Source organism: Chinchilla lanigera, unplaced genomic scaffold (genome assembly GCF_000276665.1).
Source record: "Chinchilla lanigera isolate Chin_1 unplaced genomic scaffold, ChiLan1.0 scaffold00093, whole genome shotgun sequence".
In the NCBI taxonomy this organism is placed as follows: domain Eukaryota; kingdom Metazoa; phylum Chordata; class Mammalia; order Rodentia; family Chinchillidae; genus Chinchilla; species Chinchilla lanigera.
The window spans coordinates 1288283-1310333 of NW_004955494.1; the positions used below are offsets into that span (position 1 = coordinate 1288283).

Below are 22051 nucleotides of genomic sequence, written 5' to 3' on the forward strand. Positions count from 1 at the left end.
TTATTCAAATGCCCTAGCAGGGTTTCTCACTGTGTCTTTACTGCAGGTGCAGAAGAGGGTTCTTCCCTGAGTCACATTGGCCACCTGCAGCCTCAGTTCTGTCTCACTGACCCGCGTGACCAGGTAATCCGCTCCAGGAAGGGATATGGTCTCCTTGTCCCCAGGACTCCGCAGGGTGGCCAGAAACTGCAGTTGCTGCTGGAGATCTTGTTGGTACCAGCCCATCCAGGGGTACAGGGAATTCTTCAAGATGCAGCGGAGAGTCTCTGCCTGTCCAGCCTGCATTAGCGCCCACCTGGGCATTTGCTCCACCGGGCTGACAGTGGCTTCTGAAACACATAGGTCAGCCAAGGTGATAGTAAACAGCATGGCCGCCCATAGTTGTAACTAACTGCGCTAAGTGCAGGAGAGGGGATCTAGGAGGTACCAGGGTAAGAGGGTGCTCAGAGCAGAAGGGACACCTGACCTTGGTGAGATGCAGTGCTGGGATGCTGGTGGTAAGGCTGGGCTAGGGAGCAAATTCTCTGGCTGTGGTGCTCCAGTGACCCATCCCTCTGTCTCTCCCTCACCCCCCTGAGTGTCTTCCTCAGCTTACCACTGACCTCCACTCAGAACAGCCAGGACCATCCAGCCACACAGCATGGGAAAGGGGCCCATCTCTCGCCCCTCAGATTCTCTCTCACAGTGTGTGGGACAGGCCAGCCCGGATGGAGACCAGGATCCCAGCCCGGAAGGTGTCAGTCAGAGGCTGACAGTTCCATGTGCCTCAAGCTCAAAAGGGCGTGCATTTCTCAGGAAACTGAATATCTTCTCTCATCTCCTCCCCGAAGCAGAAACCTCAAACCACAGGTTTGCATGCTTTTCTGCTGTCTGAGCTCCATGAAGTACGCATGTTCCCAGCCCCTGACTCTACACATTCACAGTGTCTCGGTGAATAGACTCGACCCTGGACCCTCTCAACCATGACCCAGATATTCCTGAAAGTGGCCTGAATCTGAGTCTCAGATCTTGCAAGGGATTAAAACTTCTTCATGCTGCCGGTGAAACTTATAATGTTGAACAAACACACCTCTAAGTCTCAGGCTTTACCTACAAGTGGAAGATACTGCAGGGCCACACGGGGCAGTCTGACAATACATATTCACTTCCCGTTATCAGAGTCTGACTCAGAGAGGGCGAATACACTTTGAAGACAGGCTTCATTCTTCCTGTACAAAACAGGGGCAGAGACCCCTCCCTCCCTCACCCTCTACTTTCTTTCCTACTTTAGAAAACCGGGAATGGTAAGTTCTCCGTGTCTTTTAAATATATGGGGACCCTTTTATAAAGCTAAAGAATCAGCTGCTTGTTAGCTTTAAGAACGAGGAATGTGTTTTTCCCAAAAACCTGGAACCTTTTCTTCACAATGTAATTCTCAGGGAAGATAGCGCCCCTATCTCTGTTTCTGAGGGAGGCAGGTACCTCGCTTATGAGCCTGCCTTAATTTAAGGAAGAGTCCAACTTAGAAGCCCCAATTAATGCTTTGCACCAAATTGTAAAACTACCCTTTGTTCAAAGATATGTTTTTATTTCTTTGGGTAAAGCCATCTAGCAAACCTATGTCACACAACTCCCAGGTGCATCTGGGATGAGCTCTGTGTGACAAACGGTGTTGTTAATTCCTCTTTCTGAGGACTTCATCTTGAGAAGATCTTGAGAAGATCACTTCATTTTAAGCACATGTATTGTTATGTGATATCTGCTTGGCTTTATGATAGGGTGAGAACTCTGTCCTTTCAGTCTCTTCTGGGTTGAAATTGAAGTATATTACATTTTAGTTTGATCAGTATTAAAGCCATTTTATTTTTCTCTTAGTCTTGTGATTTTTTCATTATTATATATAATACTTAACTATTAAATACACTTACTAGTTTATAATTTATTAACTAATTGATTATATTTGTTGATTCACATAAATCATTTTTATGCAACTGTATCATCTTTAATTATATTTTCCAATAACTTCTAGAGCTGTCAGTTTCACAGGGTGACATTTTCCCTCAGCTTTTTCATCTGTAAGATGAAGGCAATATTAAAACTATTTCAAAAGAATGAGTAGCTCAAAACATGAAAAAGTGCAACAGACCAGAGCTTGGCACAAGCTAAGGACTCAATAAGAATTGTTTTTATTGTTACAACAACAAATTTCCAAATCAATTACACATGACAGAGTTACCTGTAACATTTGCCTTTAATTACCTATCAGGTAGAGCACTCAACCGAGATGAAAAGGACAGGTCCCTATGACTTTTTGGCATTGGTAAGAGGTTTTTTTTTTTTCCAGTTCCAGTTTGGGAACCAATTATCTGGGAAATTAGAGTTAAAAGTTCCTGCATCTATCATCTCTCCCATCTCAGCATTTTGTAGACAACAATACGGAGAGAAAGACTCATTTAGCAACACAACTTTGCTATCTCAAAACCTGGAATTGCTCTGTACTCACATTAATGTCTGTCTCCTAATAGACACTAATAAAGGGCATTGGACTGGTCCAGAACTCAAGCCCATCTCCCTGAGGAATGTCTACTGAAGGGCAGAGCGACAGCTGGCACACCGAGGGAGAAGTCAGAGGAGCACTCAGGAGCAGAGAGGTTCCCTGGGTCAGCAGTCCCAGGCTCTCAGTTCTTCAGGGAGTGCGCTGCTTCTCCCTGAGGACAGTGCTCTGGCCAGCCAGGCAGTTTGCAGGATAAGAGATCCTGCGCCCTTCTCCACTTACAGCCCTGGCAGTCCCGTATCCTCAGTGCCTCCTCCTGAGCCTAATCCTCGAGTGAGATTGGGATCAGAGTGTCTCCTACACTCCTGTTATCTCCCTCGCTGGCACTCCCGTTCCTCAAGGTCACTGTGCCTCCTCGATTCTGCATTGTCTAGTCTTGGCTGGCTCCCCATCCTGGAGTAAGTTTGTTGCTTCCAGATGGTTGCCTAGCTCTCACCTTCTCTGCCAGGGCCAGAGTTCGAGATTGTGGCTGCTCCTTTGGACATTTGTTCCCCTTCTTTGTCTCCTATTATGACTCAAGCTCTCACAGCAGCAGCAAACAGCCTTGCCAGCTTCAGAGCTCAGTGAGTAATTCAGACGATGCATGTGCTGAGTTCAGAAGTTAAGCAACTCACTCTGGCATTTCTCTACCCACCTGAAGCTGGATTCAAGTGGTAGATGGCCTCACCCTGTTGGGGAGGCCCTCTGGACACTGGTATTCTCCACTATGTAAGGAGGACTGGCCACGGGAGGTGCCTCACAGCCCTGATTGCTGTGTCAGCTGCCAGGAGGAGGTCAGTCTGAAGTTAGAGCGAGACTCTGGTTCTTCCCTCAGAAGCAGTCACTAAATAGCACCAGTCCCAGGAGTTTTTAGAAAATGAAGTAGACCTGATGTTTGTACTCTGTTATTCTAGTATCCCTTTTGAACTTTTATTGTTTTATGTAATATCAATGTGCTTGCAAGTGAAATCAGATGAAGCCACCAGGGCAGAGTCAGAAAAATACAAATTCTAGGAAAGCAACTCATGGAAGGAAACGTCAAACACAAACTCTCCAAAGTGCAAAATCCAGTCTATTTCTCTCATTTTTCTCCCACTTTTTCCCTCAGTTCTTCCCCTTCTTGCTCCTCCCCAGAAGTGCTCTGAAAAACCAAAGCTACTCAAGACTCATCCACCTGGAAAGCTGATTATAGCTGCTTCACCTCCAGGTGTCCTTCCTGGAATTAGCAAAGACTCAGCGGAGAAGGGAGTCAGCCTCCACCAGCCCTCCCAGCAGCTGCTTTCCTACCTGCACTGGGAGGCTGAAAGGCTGGGTTTACATCCAGTCCCAACCCCTGCTTCTACTTCTCTCTACACATAGACAAATGGGAAACGCACATATGAACTGGTAAAGGGTATATACCAGAGGCAGAATGCCCAGTAAGAGTATCTCAAAATGCAGGAGATGAGGTAGAAAGGGAAGGGGGGAGAAACAGAGGGAGAGAAAGAGAAGTAGAGAGAAACTAAACAATCCCTGGACTCTTCAGGGTCTCCACGGGCAGGACACTGGCCTGGAGTTGGGGTGGGAAGTCAGAAAGATGTACTCCTGAACATTTCCTGCTAGAACCCTGATCCAGTGTGAGGGAAATGTACCCTGTACCCTCTCTGGACAGTTCTCACACCAGTTATGTAAGTGGCACCATTCTAAACCCAGAGGATAATCAGATAAGAAGAGTCCTAGCTTGTCCCTCCCACATGGCATGGCACCTGGCACAGGCAAAGGCGTATATAAGTCCAGAGCCCTTGATTGCCTATCTGTAGAAAAGATGCTCTGGGTCCCAAGAGCCATGACCAGTATCATTCTCTTAAAGTTCTTCCTGCTTCTGGCTCTTGAAGACACTTCCCAAGGCTACCACCTCAGCCCCACATCTCACCTGCGTTATTCCAGGTTTCTAGATCCTTCCAATGTCATTTTCCTGCGCTGGGACTTTGACCTCAACACTGAGGTCATCGTTTTTGAGCTCCAGGTTCGAACAGCTGGCTGGGTAGGTGTAGGCATCACAAATCGCTACACCATCGTGGGAGGTGATCTGGTCATTGGAGGAGTCCTGCCTGATGGCAATGTTTATTTCTCGGTAAGTTTGAAGATGGACTCCCTTCCAAGGATGTGGTCCTTTGGTGGGTAGAATATTTCTTCATGTTCACAAAGGACCCATTCTCCCTAAACATACTCGTGTGTCCTAGGATCTCTAGCTGAGTCCTGATCTCTCCTTACAGAAATGGTCCAATAGTAAAGTTTGAGAACTATATTTTCCAGATCACATGTCTCCAACTACTAAGAGAATGGGACCTTTAGACTGTACCAGTTACCTGATAATAGCACACTAAATGCAGGTCACTGGGAACATTTCAAAACTATTGGAGATGATGCAGTCTCCATCCTCCGTTTCTTTTAAGGTCAATCAGGTGAACTATAGCATGGCATGATACCAAAACAGCAGCGGCCACAGCAGCGGCAGTATCAATTGCTTAAAATTGCTATAAACTTTTCATCAACTGGCCACTGTCCCAAATTTTTTTGCACTGTAGACCTCATAGCATCACCATGAAGTGGATTATTATGATTTGCACTTTTCAGGTGAAGTAATTCAACCATCTCACCATCTCACCCATTCTGAGCTCATAATCACTATAGGGAAATGTCCATAAACAGGGAAAGGTAATAGATATTAAGAGCCATACTAAAAAGAAGGGATGGCATAGACCATTCAGAATTTAAGTGAGCTTCCAAGAGGCAAGGATATAAGAACATTAAGACTGATAGAGCTAAGACTTGCAATGGGAGAAGTATAACCAGGTTGGGAGGTGAAATTCAATCAGACATGGCCTGTCTTCCCAAAGAATCCATTTCTTGGTGCCATGCTCTGCCCTAGGAGGAAATTACACAATAAATAAAGCAACCCTCAGTGTCACCACTCTGCTATCCTGAGGGAATTTAAGGGGACACTTCCTGTCCTCATGCATGATCTTTTGTGTTTCTGATTCTTGCTTGCCCTCCACCGGACCCCAGGATCAGCACCTGGTGGATGAAGACACTCTAGAGGAAGACGGGAGCCAGGATGCTGAGCTGCTGGGGCTAACAGAAGACGCTACCTACACTACCATGCGTTTCTCCAGGCCCTTCCGCTCCTGCGATCCTCATGACCAGGACATTACGGTAAACTAGGGAGGGGAGAAAAGCACTTAGTCACAGCAGCTTTTCCTTCTGGGGAAGTAGAATTACCCCCCCAGCTCACATTGAGTCACAGTTCCTGGAACTTCTGCCCCTCTCAGTCTTCTCAGGTACCAACCAAATTGTGCCACCTCTTAAAATCTACAAATCTTCCATAGGGTGACCCCTAATGATTCAGTGCCCACCCCAACCTCCTGCTTGTGAAGAACCCTGCCCAACTGCATTGCATTTAAAGTGTTGGGATTTCAATGTATGGCTCAGCTCTCTCATTTCATAGTACAGACACAGGCATAGAGAGAGAGAGTATGAGAGAGTGTGGGACTTGCCCACGTTACCAGCATAGTAGCTTTGGAGACAGGATTAGAACAAGAGTAGCTCTATCTTCAGTCTAAAGCTCTTCGCTTTCCACTGGGTAGACATGAGTGGCTTGTGTAGGGCCTTCAATGCAGGTATGTTCAAAGTGCCACTCATGGCTGGCACCCCTCACTGTCCATGGCACCCCCAGAGTGACACAATACGAGTCCTCACTGCCTATGGCCTGGATGACACGCTGAAGCTGAGGCGAGAACACACTTTTGTCAAGTCCATATTCCTGCTTCAAATATTCCACCCTGACGATCTGGATTTCCCCACAGACACCATGGTCCATGACTTGGAGATCACTGATGTAAGACCTCCCCACCCATCCACCTGCCTCCAGCAAACCACCTCCTGTTGCACCCAGTTAATGTGATGCCCCTCACTCCCAATCTAGCCCTAAAATGAGCCCCCCAAAAGTAGAGGGCCCCCCAACCTCATCACATTCAGCCTCTGTGCCTCCTTCCCCAGTTCCTCATTCCAGAGGATGATACCACCTATGCCTGCACCTTCCTTCCTCTCCCCATCGTCAGCAAGAAGCATCACATCTTCAAGGTAGGTGAGCCAGATGGAGGAGACCACCACGGTGGGGAAGGTTCTGGGGCAGAGGGCATCTTGAGTTCTAAAGAATAGTGCTCAGAAAATTGCTGACACGAAGCTTGGGAAATAGGTGGGGAAATGGGAGCCAGAAGGGAGTCTGGTAGAGGTAGTAGTTATATAATTTCTAGAGCCCAGAACTACAGCTTCCAGGGTTATTTTATTCAAGCTTCACCATGCAGCAGGGAGTTTTGGGTCAGAGGTTACTGGTTAATAAGTGTTTGCAAAGAACAAAGTCTGAGCCTCATTCTGGCCACAGCACTGTGCTTTCTGAGCCCAGGAGGAGGTAAAGGCAGGGAGGGGATGTGACCAAAAGCTCCAAGGAAGGGAGTGAGCTCTGGCTACAGTGAACTCAAACTTGGTCATTCCACTTCACATTTGAGTAATTTCAATTCTGCCCAAGTACATAAAAATATATCTTATCATAAGTCCCTAATGTGTAAGAGCCATTTTTTTTTAAGAAACAGAACCCAAAAAGGTGTGGACACATGCACAAAAGTCATGAAATAATTAAGGTTCATATGTCAGACTGCTTGAAATAGACTTAGCACTGTTTAAATTGCTCGATTCAGAACTGTTTAAACTGTTTTCAGACAAGAGGTTTTAAGGAGTGGAAGTTGAAATAAGAGTCCAACAGAGATGGGCAGAATGGTGGCTGAGGGAAAAGAAACAGAGAAAGGAAACAGAAGAGACAGAAATGAAGAGAAGTGGGGAATGGCATGCTTCTATTTGGGAATGAAGAGTATGGAGTACTGCACTCCACTCTGCCCTCCTACTCCTGTGCAGTTTGAACCCAAGTTGATAGAGCACAACGAGACCATGGTGCATCACATCCTGGTGTACGCCTGCAGCAATGCCAGCACCCTCCCCACCGGCATCAGCGAATGCTACGGATTCGACCCTGCCTTCTCCCTCTGCTCACAGATTATCGTGGGCTGGGCTGTCGGGGGCCTTGTGAGTTCTACGTTGGGGAACAATGTGTGGCTAAGGGGTAGGCACTGCTAGGCAGTGGGAGATTGCTGCATGGATAGAAAATTGGGGGGTAGGGAAGGTCTGGGGAGAAAGGTAGAAAATCAGAGCAGGAGCCCTGGATCCCTACACCTAGCTCCCAACCCTTCTGGCTGCCAAATCTCTCTCCTTCCGTCAGAGTTACCACTTCCCAGATGAGGTGGCCATCTCTATTGGGACCCCCGTGGACCCTCAGTGGGTCCGACTGGAGGTTCACTACAGCAACTTCTACAACCTCCCTGGTGAGTACACAGGGGACTCACAGGTGGGCAGTAAGTCACGATGGCTGGTTCCTAGGTGTTGGGGCCATGCTGTGGGATTTGTGTAAATCTTGTTAATCATAAGACTTCTTGAGTCTCTTCACCCTACATTGTAACTCACTCTCTTGCCTTTGGGAGGCATTGTTTGTTTTGTCTTTTTTCTCCTATACCAGGTGTGTATGACTCCTCAGGGATTCGATTGTACTACACCGCTCATCTGCGCAAAAATGATATGGGTGTCCTCCAGTTGGGCGTCTTGACTTTCCCCATCCACTTCTTACCCCCGGGTGCTGAGTCCTTCATGTCCTACGGGCTGTGTAAGACAGAGAAGTTTGAAGAGGTGAAGCTGGGAGACCCACCTTCCCTGAGGTTCCTTTTTCCCCACCACAGTTCTGTCTGGTCCCCAAGCCTGCGTATCCCAAGCCCCAGATTTGGAGAATGATTGTAGCCTGGTGCTCAGGAAAATGACTTTCACATGATTCATGCAAGGGAGAAAAGAATTCACAGCTTTGGGGTGGGGAGTGCAATAGGCAAAAGGATCAGGAGAGTTTAATAAGAAAGAATTAATTTAAGTCATTTGTAGGAAAATGGCTGCACCTTGAGACTATAGTGTTACATGAGATAAATCAGATGTAGAAGGTTAAATACTACATGGTTTCTCTTAAATGAGAAACCAAAACTAAAAATAATTTAAAGAGCAAAATAAAACATAGATGATAGATAACAAGAAGGTAGATTTTGTGGAGATAGGAAGGGGATCTGGGCAGGGAAGGAGGGAGATGGAAGAGCAGAGAAGGAAAGGGGAATTTAAAATGATTAGGATGATATATACAATACATATGTATATAATAATGCATATATAATTAGTATGAAATATATATATAAATATATAAATTCTCTGAGATGTAAGTAATTATTATGCATCACAAACATACTAATAAAATAAACCTTAAGAAGAATTAAGGAAGTTATTGTCAGTTATAGGCAGAAGAGGATGATTTTAGATATCAAGGGAGAAAAGGCAAGGCTGGGGTGAAGATCAGAGCTCTTAACAAATCAGGTGTGCCTCCTCCCTGTTACAGATGAACGGGGCTCCAGTGGCTGACATGAAGGTAATAGGCTACCTGCTCCACACCCACCTGGCTGGGAGGGCTCTAAAGACTGTGCAATACAGGTAGAGAGGACCTTGATTTGAAATTTTTCCTTCTGTTTATTGCAATAGTTCTTTGTTCTTCAATATAAGGTTATGCTTGGTTGGGGTTGAGGAGCCACAGCTATCCCTAGAATGGAGGTGATTGGCACATTGCTGAGGAAGTTTGCATAAATCCCATTTTTTCTGTTTATTATTATGGGCCATCTGTGCTCACAGAATGACTTCAGAGACTGCATATTTCTTAATATGACCCTTCCCTACTTCATTTCTCAATCTTCTCTGTTTCTCTCCCTCTAGAAATGGAAGACAGCTCCGAACAATCTGTAAAGATGATGCCTATGACTTCAATCTGCAGGAAACTCGAGATTTACCTCATCCTGTGGAGATCAAGCCGGTGGGAACCCCGGGAAGGCATGGCTGAAGCTGGGGGACCGCAGGGTCAGAATTCAGTAGTATTAGCTGAGGAATCTCTGCAGCCTTACCAGTTCCTCTGCCACTCACTCCCAGCTTTCATGTTTCACCCTGCACAGGGAGATGAATTGCTGCTAGAATGTAACTACCAGACCCTCGATCGGGACTCCATGACTTTTGTAAGTGTCACTCCCCACCGTGAACACAAAGCCCTTAACTCCAGGAAATACTCCCGCTGGGCTGTGGCCATCGAGTGACTGATTAGTCTAGCTGATGTCCCTTCCTCCATGTCACTCACTCACATGCATTTAGAATGGGTGCATGGATTCCCAGTGTTCTCTGTCAATGACCCACTAAGGCTGTGGAGATGGGCCTTAGCAACTAAGAGCATGAATTCTGGGTCCTCACTGCCTGGGTTCAAATGGAAGCAGGATCATTTAGTAGCTTTCTATGCTTTGGCAAATTATTTGGCTTCTTTGTGCCCCAGTTTCCCAATTTATCAAAGAATTATCACTACTACCTATCTCAGGACTGTTACAAGAGTAGTTAGCTCCTGCTTGGTGGTACACGCTTACTTAAGAGGTAGGTGTTATTACCAGGGCTACAAGGAACCCAACCAATTTTAGATGTCACGAATGTTTTGGTGTTCATGGTATTCAGAAGGGATTGCATCCATACAAATGACTCATCCAAAGCAGAAAGCTACATGTAGCATAAACAAGTGGGGACAATGGTTTAGGTACATTCACAGGAACGTGTGACTCAGGTGGGAGGGTCTGGCTTTAGACATACAGAGATGGGGAATTCGGAAGAAGGACAAGAGTGAGAGAGCCACTGGCAAGGAAAACATGGAGTGTGCTGAAGAGTGGGGGGCTTGGATGAAGGCTAAGGAATGGGAAGTGATGTCTACAGGGATCAAACAAGATCAAGGAGGCCAAGACTGGGAACAGTCCTTGAAGAAGGGGTCGACCTTCCTCCCTAGATCTCCTAGACAGCAGGCTCCAACTCTGTTACACTCTAAGTATTTGTCAGGAAAATAAAACAAATAAACAAATGGGTAGGAATTTACTGTACATAATCTAAGAATGTGTTTAAAGGGAAGGGATTCCTATTAACAGACTGTTAGGAGACACCAACGTTTACTTAATAAGCAGATGCCAGGAAAGATGTTTCATGAACAGACTAGCAAATGTATGGGGGTCAGATTGCAATCAGGACAGAGGGGTGGCTGGTATTGTTTGGGGTCAGAGTTTAACTCAAACCAGGATAGCACAGTAGAAAATCAGAGGGCAAGGAAGATATGTGGGCTATTTCCTTGGAAATAATAACAGTAATTGTCCATTGACTGGAAATGGAGGGGAAAGGAAAAGTGGGGAGGGAACAGTGAGCTCACTCTAGGTTAAGGGGAAGGGAAAGGTCATTTCTGACAGAATGGCCCCTAGCTGTGTTCTCCCTGCCTTGATCTCCTCTCTCGCTCGGCATGCCTCTGCATCTCTACATCCCAATCTCTGTCATGTTCTCCAGGGAGGTACCAGCACCCTTAATGAGATGTGCCTTGTCTTCCTCTTCTACTACCCCCGAAATAACATCTCTAGCTGCCTGGGGTATCCAGACATCACCCATGTGGTTCAGGAGCTGGGGGAAGAGGCTGCAGAGTGAGTCATCCTGGAAGATAAAGTATACATGTGTGTGGGAGGGAGCTTGGGAGGCTGGAGGAAGAAGGAAAAGGAGGTCCATGAAATGTATCCTAAGTTCATGAGCCAGGAGTTCTCATCAGGGAGTCTACTCAGCGCCTGTGCTCCTCATTTCTGCATCTGCTAGTGTCAGACTCTTAGAGCTCCCAAACAGACAGGAGTTTGTGAGATGTTTTCCAGCAAGATTATTCAGGGAACAAAGGAGAGCTGATTCCTGTAGGTCAGATCATCCCTGCACAAATTCTCACTCATGTGAGCTTTTTGACTCAAAGGTTTACTTTCAAGTCATGATGTTTAATTATGAGGGTGAAGGTTCTCTCTGAGACTTTCGTGAGAGCCCTGAAACTTATTCCTAAGACAAGATGCACATCTGTACAGACACCTCATTTCACCTATAATTTAAGGACAACCGCAAGATTGTTGAAGTCACTCTGTCAACTTTCTTGGGCCCTATGCCCCTAAATTAACAACCACATCAGTAAACATGGTCTTTTCAACAGTTTCTCAAACTTTCCTCTCTGGTAATATTTCTTCTTCTGTCAAACTCATGACTGCTCTGTGAGTTACTAGACATTTTACGTGGTTTGTGCTGACATGATGCACACACTGACCAAACGAGGGTGCTTTCCATATAGTTTGTCAAAGCTCCAAGTAAACCCTACACTACTCTCTGTCGCCCTGCTCTGACTGTACTGTCACAGAAGTCCCATGGAGAACCTGATGGTCATGAACAATGTTGACTGGACTCCAGAGAACATTAAGAAGGCCGAGAAAGCCTGCAAGGAGGCCCGGCAGACAGTGATGCTGAAGACAATCGATGTGAGTGTTCCCTGAGATACTACCTTCCCAGGCTGGGGGAAGGGAGTGGGATGGTGTTAAGCAAAGGTAGGAAAACGGAAGGATGGTAGAGGCAAAGGATGATGTAGGCACTCAGAGTTGGAGAAGGAGGGGCCGAGGAAGTGGCAAGGCAGGTAGCTGCTGCCTGGGGTTGTGGATGTGGTTTAGCCTCCCTGTTAGGCTAAGAACTCTGTAAGCTTGGGGAAAACTAAGTAAGGCCTTGAGGAAAGGAAAGGGAGCAATAAAGCTTGTAGGTTTGCCCTTTTTCTTCCCTGTCCTGCAGGAGTTGATAGAAAACACAACAGGCTGGATTCCTGACATCATCCCTACACCCCGCGGCCCCTGTTTGGAGTCATCCGGAGGCAAAGTGGAACCCCAGGACCAGACCCCTGCAGGCTTCAGGGCTGCGCCAGTGTCCCTCTCTAGCTCCAACACTGCTACCCTGAGGTGCATGCCCCTGGCTGCACTCTTGTTCCTGCAGGGAACCCTCCCTTGGCTCCTTGCCACACTGCAGACTGGAGTCTGATTCTGTCCCATCTTGCCACATACCCAGAACCTTGTCCCTTCAAACCTTCCCTACCTTCTAACACAGAAACAACTTCCTGCTTTGGTCCCCAGTGTGTACCCTATCTGTGCTTCTCACCATGACTGTAGGCCTGGATGCTACACGTATTTCCTGAAACCTGGTCTACGCCACTCTCTGTAACTCACCCTGAAACCTTTAGGACCACTGTGGGAACACACATTCTATGAAGAGGTCTGGCTCCAGAGCTGGTGATGGATCCACTCTCTGGAAAATCTGGGGCCCAGCGGAGTGGATGTCAGGAATGGAAGGGGAAATTCTGCAGCTCCCTGTCTTTCCACTGCCTTCATAGGGGCTTCTCTTTCTCTCTTCTGGTCACATGTGTATTCTCTCTGTGAGGCATCAGTAGAAACCACAAGGGTAGTAAGAGTGAGAGGTGATTTTGGTAATGGGAGGGACTCTGTTTAAAGAGAGAAAGCTCCAGACATCATTAAATGGAATTCAACTTGTTTCCTGTTGCCATATATATATATTTTTTTGAGCCTTTGGTCCAGGAAAAACAGCTGACAACCTCTCAAATTCCTCAGTTTAAGGCATCCAGAGGGCCTCTGAGGAACTCAAATGCAGATGTTCCCCCAGTGCAACATTAATATACAGTCCTTTCCCTCCTCCCCCGCATCTCCACTATCAGACAGTTACTTATCCCACCACATGTCACACTGTCACACTCAAGCCACCCGTGTCAAGAGCCTACCTGGACAAACAAAATGAACTGAGCTCTGAGAGCAGGAGAGAGCAAAGTGGAGAGGCAGCCCTTATACCTGGAGCCCAGGCCTTGTTCACAAAGTTCACAGGCACAGATCAGCAACACGAAAATGCTTCGTGGAACCGGACCGCGGTGTGAAATCATAATTCTTTTGGTGGAAACTTCTCTAAGCGCTTCGGGGAGCACATTTGGATCTAAATTTTAAAATCTCAGCAACTCCCTCTCCTTCAAGGTTCAGCCACCATGTTAATCTAAGAGCGGCCTTGCGCACTGTGTCCTCTAGAGGGCACTCTTACTCTGGACAGTGATGTTTAGTGGGCTCTTTCCTGGGAGTCTCAGCCAACTCCCCCTCACTGCTGGAGGGCTTGGCATGGGTCTCACTTGGAAATATTGCTTCCTAACAAAGCCATATCTTCCCGTGGAATTGGTGAGGTGCATCGGGGACAAGGAAAGCAATGAGACTTTACTGTCATTCTCCCTGGAAAATTCAGGGTGCTCCATGCTGAGATTCTACAAGATTCTCAGCGCTCACATTCGGATCCTGCAGTCTGCTTTGCATCTTAATGATTAGAGCCACTTCTGAGACTTATAAAATGTGAACAGAGGAGCTCGCTGTCCCACAACCAGAGAGGCTTTTCAAAGTTCATGATCCTGAAAAACTAGGCACATCTCAACGGTAAGGTGTCTGTATGCACCACTGATCTCTTTTGGCACCAGGCAGAGGAAAATGGAGGGTTTATTTTGGGTAAGAATCCTAAGGCATCTGCCAGCTATCTGAAGAACAGAAAGTGCTTTCTACAGCATAAGGGAATGCACAGATAAAGATGAGATCTAGATAGAAATTAAAATGACCAGAACATATTATTTCTCCCCATTTGCTTTGTCTAATTAACGAGCACGTCTGGCACACTATTCCAACCTGTAATAGTCCAGGGTTTCCCAAGCAAATTCTTTCAGTCCAGGCCTTTTAGGTAAAGAATACTTTCCCGCTGACAACCAGGTGTCAACTTGTGGTTTGTACTGCAGCCTTACACCCCACCCCATCTCCCAGGCAACCCCAGTCCTGCAGACAGAACCTCTCAATAGCCCTCTCTGCCCAGGTCCTGGCCTAGCATGGCTCCCAAGCACCACATTCCTCCCCTTCAGTTTCATGCCCCTACTCTGCATCCTTTCTTTCATTTCCTTCCCCACTCCATCTGCTGATCTCAGCATTTAATTATCACACATATATTCACTGAGCAACACTTGTGTCCTTGACGTTAAGCCGAGAACAAATGCTACTCAAATGAACAAGAAATAGGGTAGTACACAAGTGTGCACAAGCTATGTAGCAGCCATTTTCTCCTTGGGCTTACACTGTCCACCTCAAAGACTTTCCCAGGGCCACCTAATTATCCCTTTCCTGAATCCCTCAAAAAAATAATGGTATTTGAGCCCAGCCTGGGCAACTCTTAGTAAGACCTTAATTTAAAGTAAACTATAAAAAGGATTTGGTGATGTGTCTCAGCATGGAGGTCCTATGTTCAGTCTCTAATATAACAAAAAGAAAAAAGGAAGGAACTACAAGGTGTGATAGAAAGATATAGTGAATATTTAATTTTTAAAAAAATATTCATTACAGTAAAACACTTTGGCTCTAATCTCCCCGCCAAATACTCCCGTTTACTTTGAATACACTTATCCCTTCATTCTTGCCATTTTCTGAAGCAGTTCTGGAAGTCCTGTCTCATGAGTGTCTTTAAGAGGTGTGATCAAAGGACAGTGAGTGTGTTGCCAGGTGCTATCCAATAGAAAGGCAAGATTGTCAAAACATTACAGTGTCTTATCATCTACATTGTTAAGTGAATCTGTCAGTGTGTGACATCTGACTATTCCTCAAAGTCAAAAGACCCATGAAAAATAAATGTATTGAAGTGATTCAACATATTGAATCACAACACAACTTCAGACACTCACGAAAGAGCACTTCCAGAATACCTTCTGAAGGGGGCAAGAACAACGAAGTGTGTTTGAAGTGTGGGAGTACTTTGAGGAAGATTGTCTTTTACTATAATTTAAAAAAAATTAAACCTTCACCATATATTTCAGTCACACCTTAAATATATATATATATCTGCTTATGGAAAGTGATATATTTCTATAGTGAAAATGTTGCACTGACATTATTCATATGTACATGGACAGAACAATTAAATAAACACCATTGGTAAAATGGTCTAGAACACTCCCACAAGAGGTATAACTTTGAATGAGGTGAACTTAACATCCTTTCTCATTCATATGCTCTGCATTTTCCTGACCAGCTAAAATCAGAAAATTTAGCAGACACCAACTCAATCAAGTAACTAAATTAGTTTCACCAGTAATGGACAAATGGACCTCACATGGCTCCTAATAACACATAGCAGGAGAAAATGGTCAGAGTCAAATATTTTGTTATAGCAATAGAAGATGGTCTAATAGATTATGTGTGTAATTTTCTGGATCTCCCATGTTAATATATAATGTAGTCCAATGGCTCAAATACTACCTGTGTGTTAACAGATGTCTAATTTATCTCCAGCCAGAACTCCCCTGTTCTTGGTTCCATGTTCATCCACCAGACTATCTATTTAATACCTACTTAGATAGCTAAATGTTCTGCCAAATTTAATATGACCAAAAGGGAACTCTCAGATCCACATCACCATGCCTAAGTTCGGTGTCACCCAAGTGACAGTGCTTTTAAGAGCTGCAAAGAACCTGCTACCATTTCACAGATGCTGGGGTCTTCCTCAGTCAAAGACAAAGGACTTTGTGGCTCAAGATATAGCAGGCAGCTTGAGCTTCATGCTTCTATCGGTGCTCTCTTCCCCTGAGTCCCGCAGGGGTGATGCAGATGGGACACCAGTGGTTATGGTACACACAGTGAGTTAGTGACATGACTAAGGAACCCAGAGTTTAGAAAACTCCACTTTTCTAAAAGAGCTCTAAGGCTAGGGATGTAACTCAGTGGTAGCACATGAATCTAGCATGCATAAGGCCCTACATTTGATACACGGCACCAAAATGGGGAAGGGGACTTTTTTCTTTTTTCTGGTACCAGAGTTGAACTCATGACATCGCGCTTGCCAGGCAGGCACTGTGCCACTGAGCTAAATCCCCAGCCCCTGGGGAAGAGGACTTCTAAAATACTTGTTTGGGGCTGGGGATTTAGCTCAGTGGCAAAAGTGCCTGCCTGGCAAGTGCAAGGTCATGAGTTCGGTTCCCGGTACCGGAGAAAAACCAAAAACCAAAAAATAAATAAATAAATAAACAAAAAAATAAAATAAAATACTTGTTTAACCATTTGTCTTGGTTACTTTTTTCTCGCTGCTGGGACAAAATACCTGACGCCCAAAATTAAGGAGGGAAAGGTTTATTTCACTTACAGTTTGTGGAAGTTTCAATCTGTACTTGGCATGATTTATAAGGCAGAGTGGCACGTGGCAGAGGGCTGCATCTCAGGGCGGCAGCCACAGCTAAAGAGCAAGCACACACACCAGGGCGGAATCCGGGAGGAGGAATGCCCCAAGCACTCTTTTTCTTCTCCCTTACATATGCAAACTATCCACCCCAGGGTGGGTGTAGCTCTCACACCCACAATCATTCAACTCTAAAAGCCTGCCCCATGGCCGCAGGAGGCTTTGGGGGGACACACAGACATAAACCATAACACCATTGTGTGGAAGATGTCATGATTTAACTCAACAAAAGTCCTAATGTTTATATCATATTTTATAAGTAAAATATAATCATATGCACAAAAGTGTGCAACAACAGTGTCCTGAGCATATATCTGTGCTGAGGCTGGACACAGTCAACTTTGTGCAACTCAGCGACCCAGTGCCAGGGAGGGAGGTGACCAGGGCTGTCTGGACTGCAGGACTTAAAGGCTTTCAGGTATCTCTGCAAATAATAGCACCTCAGGAGAGCACAAGGGAGCACTGATACATTCACGTTCATCACACAAACTAAAGAAAACTATGCTGGCAGAAATATGATGTTTGTCATATGAAACGCTATGCATAGTCATCCAAAACCCACAGTCAATATGAGTAAACTCTATTTGCATTGCAAAGTCATTCTTTCCATGATTTGTTCATACATTTTGTTCTGAGCCAGAGCTCCCTAGGAGACAACATATGATTAGCAGCAAACCTAAAAAGGTAAAGAAAGAAAACCACTGAAAAATATCATAAAATTGGGATAAGTGCATCCGTTAAACATTCTGTAAAGTGAACAGAGATGGCCACTATCTAATTTAGTAGTGAAACATTTTGTTCCAGCTCGGGAAAGCTCATTTTCCCCCAGAGCATAATTTCTGTGAGTCTAACTGCTCCCCTGGTTCTGCACCCAGCACTGTGGCAACACTGGTCCTCTCTGCCTTCATAACTCTCCAGGCAAGGTCCTGGCCCCCATCTCCATGGTTATATGGTTTACATACTTAAGAATGTGGGATTCCTAAGAACTTTGATGATGAGATCCTGGTAGATTTTTTTTCTTATGTTATTTTACTTTTTTATTTTATTGCCTCCCTAGGGATTGAATGTAGGACTTCATGTGTGCTAGCCAAGTCCTCCACCACTGAGCTCAGTCGATAGCCCCTGGGTGAACTTTGTTCATACTCTGCTCCCTACTGTGTCACCTACGGGCTCAAGAGTTTCTGCAGCACCGCAAGTGTCCAACAGGGGATGGAAATATGTAATTTTTCTCACATCAGCATTTGTGAGGTCAAGGAGACAAGCACACTGGGTGACCCTTGGTAAAGGTACAAGCGAAAGAGTTCATGATCAAGTCCTTAGAATAATGAGTTTTGTTCAGAGTTGGGAGGTCAAGCTAGGAGCCTTCCAATTGTAAGCTTGTAGGCTGTAGCTTATGGGCTGACTCCATGAGGCAGATATAACGTAGCTAACTAGTGAGTCTGTGTTATGCATGTGGACATCACACAGTTCAGACAATATATACAGCTACAAAGTCACTTCAGAAAGCTGTAAAGATGTGTCTGCGGAAGGTGGTAGGAGTCATGCTGAGGCAGACATGCGGAAGTTCTGACACGATGGGGAAGTTCAGAGTATACGCGATCAGGACCTGAGAGTGGGAAAAAGGATATTATTCCCCAAAGAAAGTGGTTCTCAAACTCTGGTTTCAGGACCCCTATGCATTCAAAATAAGTGAAGATACCATTAGAAATTAAAATTAAGTCATTTGTAAAATATTTTATTCATTATAATAACAATATACTACGTTAGCATAAATATTTCTGAAATTAACAATACTTTCCAAAGCAAAAAAGGTAAGAAGAATGGCGTTATTCTACATTTTGTGAAACAGTTTACTATCTTCCATGATAGATGAAAGCTAGATTTTTGTATGCTGCCTTTGTCACAGCATATAACATAGAGTCTCTGTAAAATGTCACCATATACTAATGGAAGAATGGCAGTGGAAAAGGCTAATAACAACTTAGTATTTTGAAAATATATTTGACTTTTTTTTTTATCCCAGGAACAGTCTAGGGACACCTACAAGTTCCTTCTCTACACTTGGAGAATACTAATCTAGTGTTAAACTTTCAATAGAAACCAGCTGGCTAGATTTAATAATGATCAAGAATCTACCAATGGGGATCTGGGTGATCTTAGGAATTAAGACATCAAAAGTAAATGAGTTTGAATCAGAAAGACCAAGTACATGGGGGAAAGCCCTTACACACAAAAGAGAGCCGTGGCAGTAAAGTAATAAGGGAAAAATTGGTAGATAAAAGAGGAAGCAAACAAGGTTACTAACTCTGATTCCAGGGCAGAGACTGTCTATCCTGGGCTATATATCCTCAGTTTTATCTCTGTCTACGTGATTCCTGTTTCATAGAAGATGAAGAGCCAGGCATTGGTGGTAACAGTAAGGTTCTAAATCTCTTTCATAATTAAAATTAATTTTAGTGTTGTGGAATTGCATTAGTGTCTGTAAATAGAAGAACAGGGTGAGCATCCATAATCAGAAAATCTGAAATCAAAAACTTATTTAGCACAGACATGGTGTCACAAGTAAAAAATTTCATACCAAGAAACTTTTTTATTGTGTAGTTAAAAATATTGTATGAAATTACCTTCAGTGTGTATGTATAAGGCATACATGAAACATATATGAATTTTGTATTTACACTTGTGTTCTAGCCCAAGATACCACATATTATATAAACACATATTCCAGAATCTTAAAAAATCCAAAATCTGAAACACTTTTGGTCACAAGCATTTCAGATAAGGGATACTCAACCTGTACATATCAAATCTGTAATAATGTTACAAGTATTACCTATGAATATAATGGTTACAAGGTTAGGGAACTTATGCTTTTAATATCTATAATCATATTTTTATTTTCAATTATAGTACAAAATGTTATATTTCTAATCTCTTTATTTCAGTGCCCGAAGTCAAGATATTTACAAAATCTTCAGTGGTAGCATTTTCCATATCTGTAGCAAAAGCTAGAGTCTCTTCAGAGGCAATAATACTTTTAGTGTGTGTAATGACAAATTATGACACAGGTACCCTTGGTATTTGGAAAAGTCTATAGGAAAATAAAGTGCTATTTTAGCATCAGCAATTAAATAATCTGTTATGTTAATAACTGTTGTTGGAGAGGTGATTTAATTCCATGAGCATCATACTGCTCTCAGATATTGTATCATGTCTTGTAACTCAAGAAACATGTTGAGTTTTCAATAACTACATCTGTAGCAATAGTGTTTGGAGCCTAATGTGGATGTGTCTGAGATTCTGAGATTATGTGTGAAGTCTGTAGCAGGGATATATATATATATATATATATATATCCACAGTTCCACAGTAGTGGCTGAAATGGTTGTGCCATGGTACTACTGATGCCTGGGTTAGCATTGTGTGTGAGAATTAGTGTTGTGTGGCTCAAGGCTGATGTTGCAGTAGTAGCAATGTTAGCATCTATTTTCATGGTAGGTTTTGTATCCAAAGTGTTGAAATTAGTGGTATTTTCATTAGTATAGGTAGTAAAATCAGTAGGTATCAATAGTAGGGGTATTATTTGTAGTAGACTTTAGAACAGAAGTGATAGTATAGGTAGGAGTAATGGGAACAATTTCATACTCAGTAGTCATGACAATGACAGTATTACTTGTACTGATACCATGAGTATTTGAAGAAAGAGAAGTAGTCACGACAGGAACAATATTACCAGTGCTGGCAGGGCTCATACTTGAAGAAAAAAATCAGTCATAAGAAAAAGACAATTATTAATGCTAGAAGCAAGAGTACTGGTCAAAACAGTAGTGATTGGAGTAACAGCACTACTAGGGCCATCACCAGCAGACATAATAAGGGAAGAAGAATTTGTAGTAGAAACATCAGTGGTAGTATTAGCAACATCAGAACTTGTAGGAGCAGTTATCACATCAGTAGTGTTCATAGCATCTGTACTTTCGGGGAAAACAATTGGTAGTAGAATCAGCACTAATACTCATAAAAGAAATAGTTGTAATTGGAAGTATATTATTATGGTTAATATCATCAGTACTAGTACAAAAGGAAGTGATTATCAGAGAAGCATTAGTATTACTGCTGGCATTTGTAGGGAAAAGAGTAATGATATTATGAATAGTACTAAGAGTGTTAATATTAGTATTATTTGACAAGAAAGTAACATTAGTAATACAAAGAGTAGTGCTAGCACTAGCAGAAGAAATACATGTGAAAGAAGGAGTAGCAAGTGGAGATGTAGGTGCATTCAGAACTGTAGTACTAGTGTTAGATCCAGCAGTATTGGTAAAGAAAAGTAGCACTAGTGTTCACATGATAGGCAGAGTAGCATGGTTACTAGCAGTAATTGTACTTGTGGAGACAAGACCATCTAAATCAGCAGCAGTGGTACTAGTGGTGATATCAATAGTATTTGTTGGGAAAGGAATGCGTGTGACAGAAGGGTGGTACTAATTTTCTCAGCATTAGTACTTGCATGGAAAGGAATTGTTGTGTCTGGAGAGGTAGTAGTTGTGACATCAAGCGTACTTAGGAAAGAAGTGGTTGTGATAGTAAAAGTAGCACCAGTGCTAGTCACAGTAGCATCTGCATAGAAAAAAGCAGTTGTAACAGGAGCAGGAGTACTAGTGATAAGATAAGCAGTACTTGCTAGGAAATTCATCATGGATATAGGGAAAATAATACGAGTAATGGAAATAATACTGCTTATATTGAAAAGACTGATTGCACCAGAACCATAGCACGGGTGGATTCACCAAAATAACGTGTTTGGAAAAGAATGGTTCTGATAAGAATAGTAGCACTAGTGCTCACTGAAGAAGGGAAACGAGTATCAGGGCCAGTAGTACCAGTGGTGATATTACCATTTCTTGAGAAAGGGATGGTACTGATAGTAACAGCAGCACTGGTGCTCAAGTTGTAGGAAAAGTAGCATCAGGGGCAGTAGTACTTGTGACATTGGTAGTATTTGTTGGGAAAGGAAAGGTGCTAACAGGAACAGTAGCATTACTGTCCACAGGAGTAAGGAGAGAAGTACTATCAGGGGCAGTAGTATTAGTAGTGACATTGGTGGTATTTGTTGGGAAAGAAATGGTGCTGACAGGACCAGTAGCACTGGTGCTCACAGGAGTGGGGAAAGGACTAGTATCAGGGGCAGTAGTGCTAGTGGTGACATTGGTGGTATAT

General features: G+C 43.9%; 2 protein-coding genes and 1 gene segment (V, D, J or C); 1 reads left to right on the forward strand and 2 right to left on the reverse strand.

The window, feature by feature from the left end:
- Nucleotides 1-787, reverse strand: LOC106146734. The segment is given in 2 exon segments: nucleotides 1-329; nucleotides 603-787. Coding segments are annotated over 2 exon segments (384 nt in total).
- A 3550-nt stretch (nucleotides 788-4337) lies between these two features.
- Nucleotides 4338-12726, forward strand: LOC102012212 (putative DBH-like monooxygenase protein 2). The gene is made up of 13 exons (XM_005405397.1): nucleotides 4338-4625; nucleotides 5561-5707; nucleotides 6228-6389; nucleotides 6551-6634; nucleotides 7463-7630; nucleotides 7824-7926; nucleotides 8118-8284; nucleotides 9027-9118; nucleotides 9395-9491; nucleotides 9628-9687; nucleotides 11033-11163; nucleotides 11904-12021; nucleotides 12323-12726. Exons 1-13 carry the CDS (start codon nucleotides 4338-4340, stop codon nucleotides 12563-12565), a joined length of 1860 nt encoding a protein of 619 aa, XP_005405454.1. The 3' UTR covers nucleotides 12566-12726.
- A 7045-nt stretch (nucleotides 12727-19771) lies between these two features.
- The window catches only part of Mgam2 (maltase-glucoamylase 2 (putative)), an 83485-nt gene continuing 81205 nt past the window's right edge, over nucleotides 19772-22051 (reverse strand). The window contains 3 exon segments of the mRNA XM_013505002.1: nucleotides 19772-20391; nucleotides 20393-20566; nucleotides 20650-20800. Coding sequence (XP_013360456.1) covers nucleotides 20109-20391; nucleotides 20393-20566; nucleotides 20650-20800 — 608 coding nt within the window. The 3' untranslated portion in view covers nucleotides 19772-20108.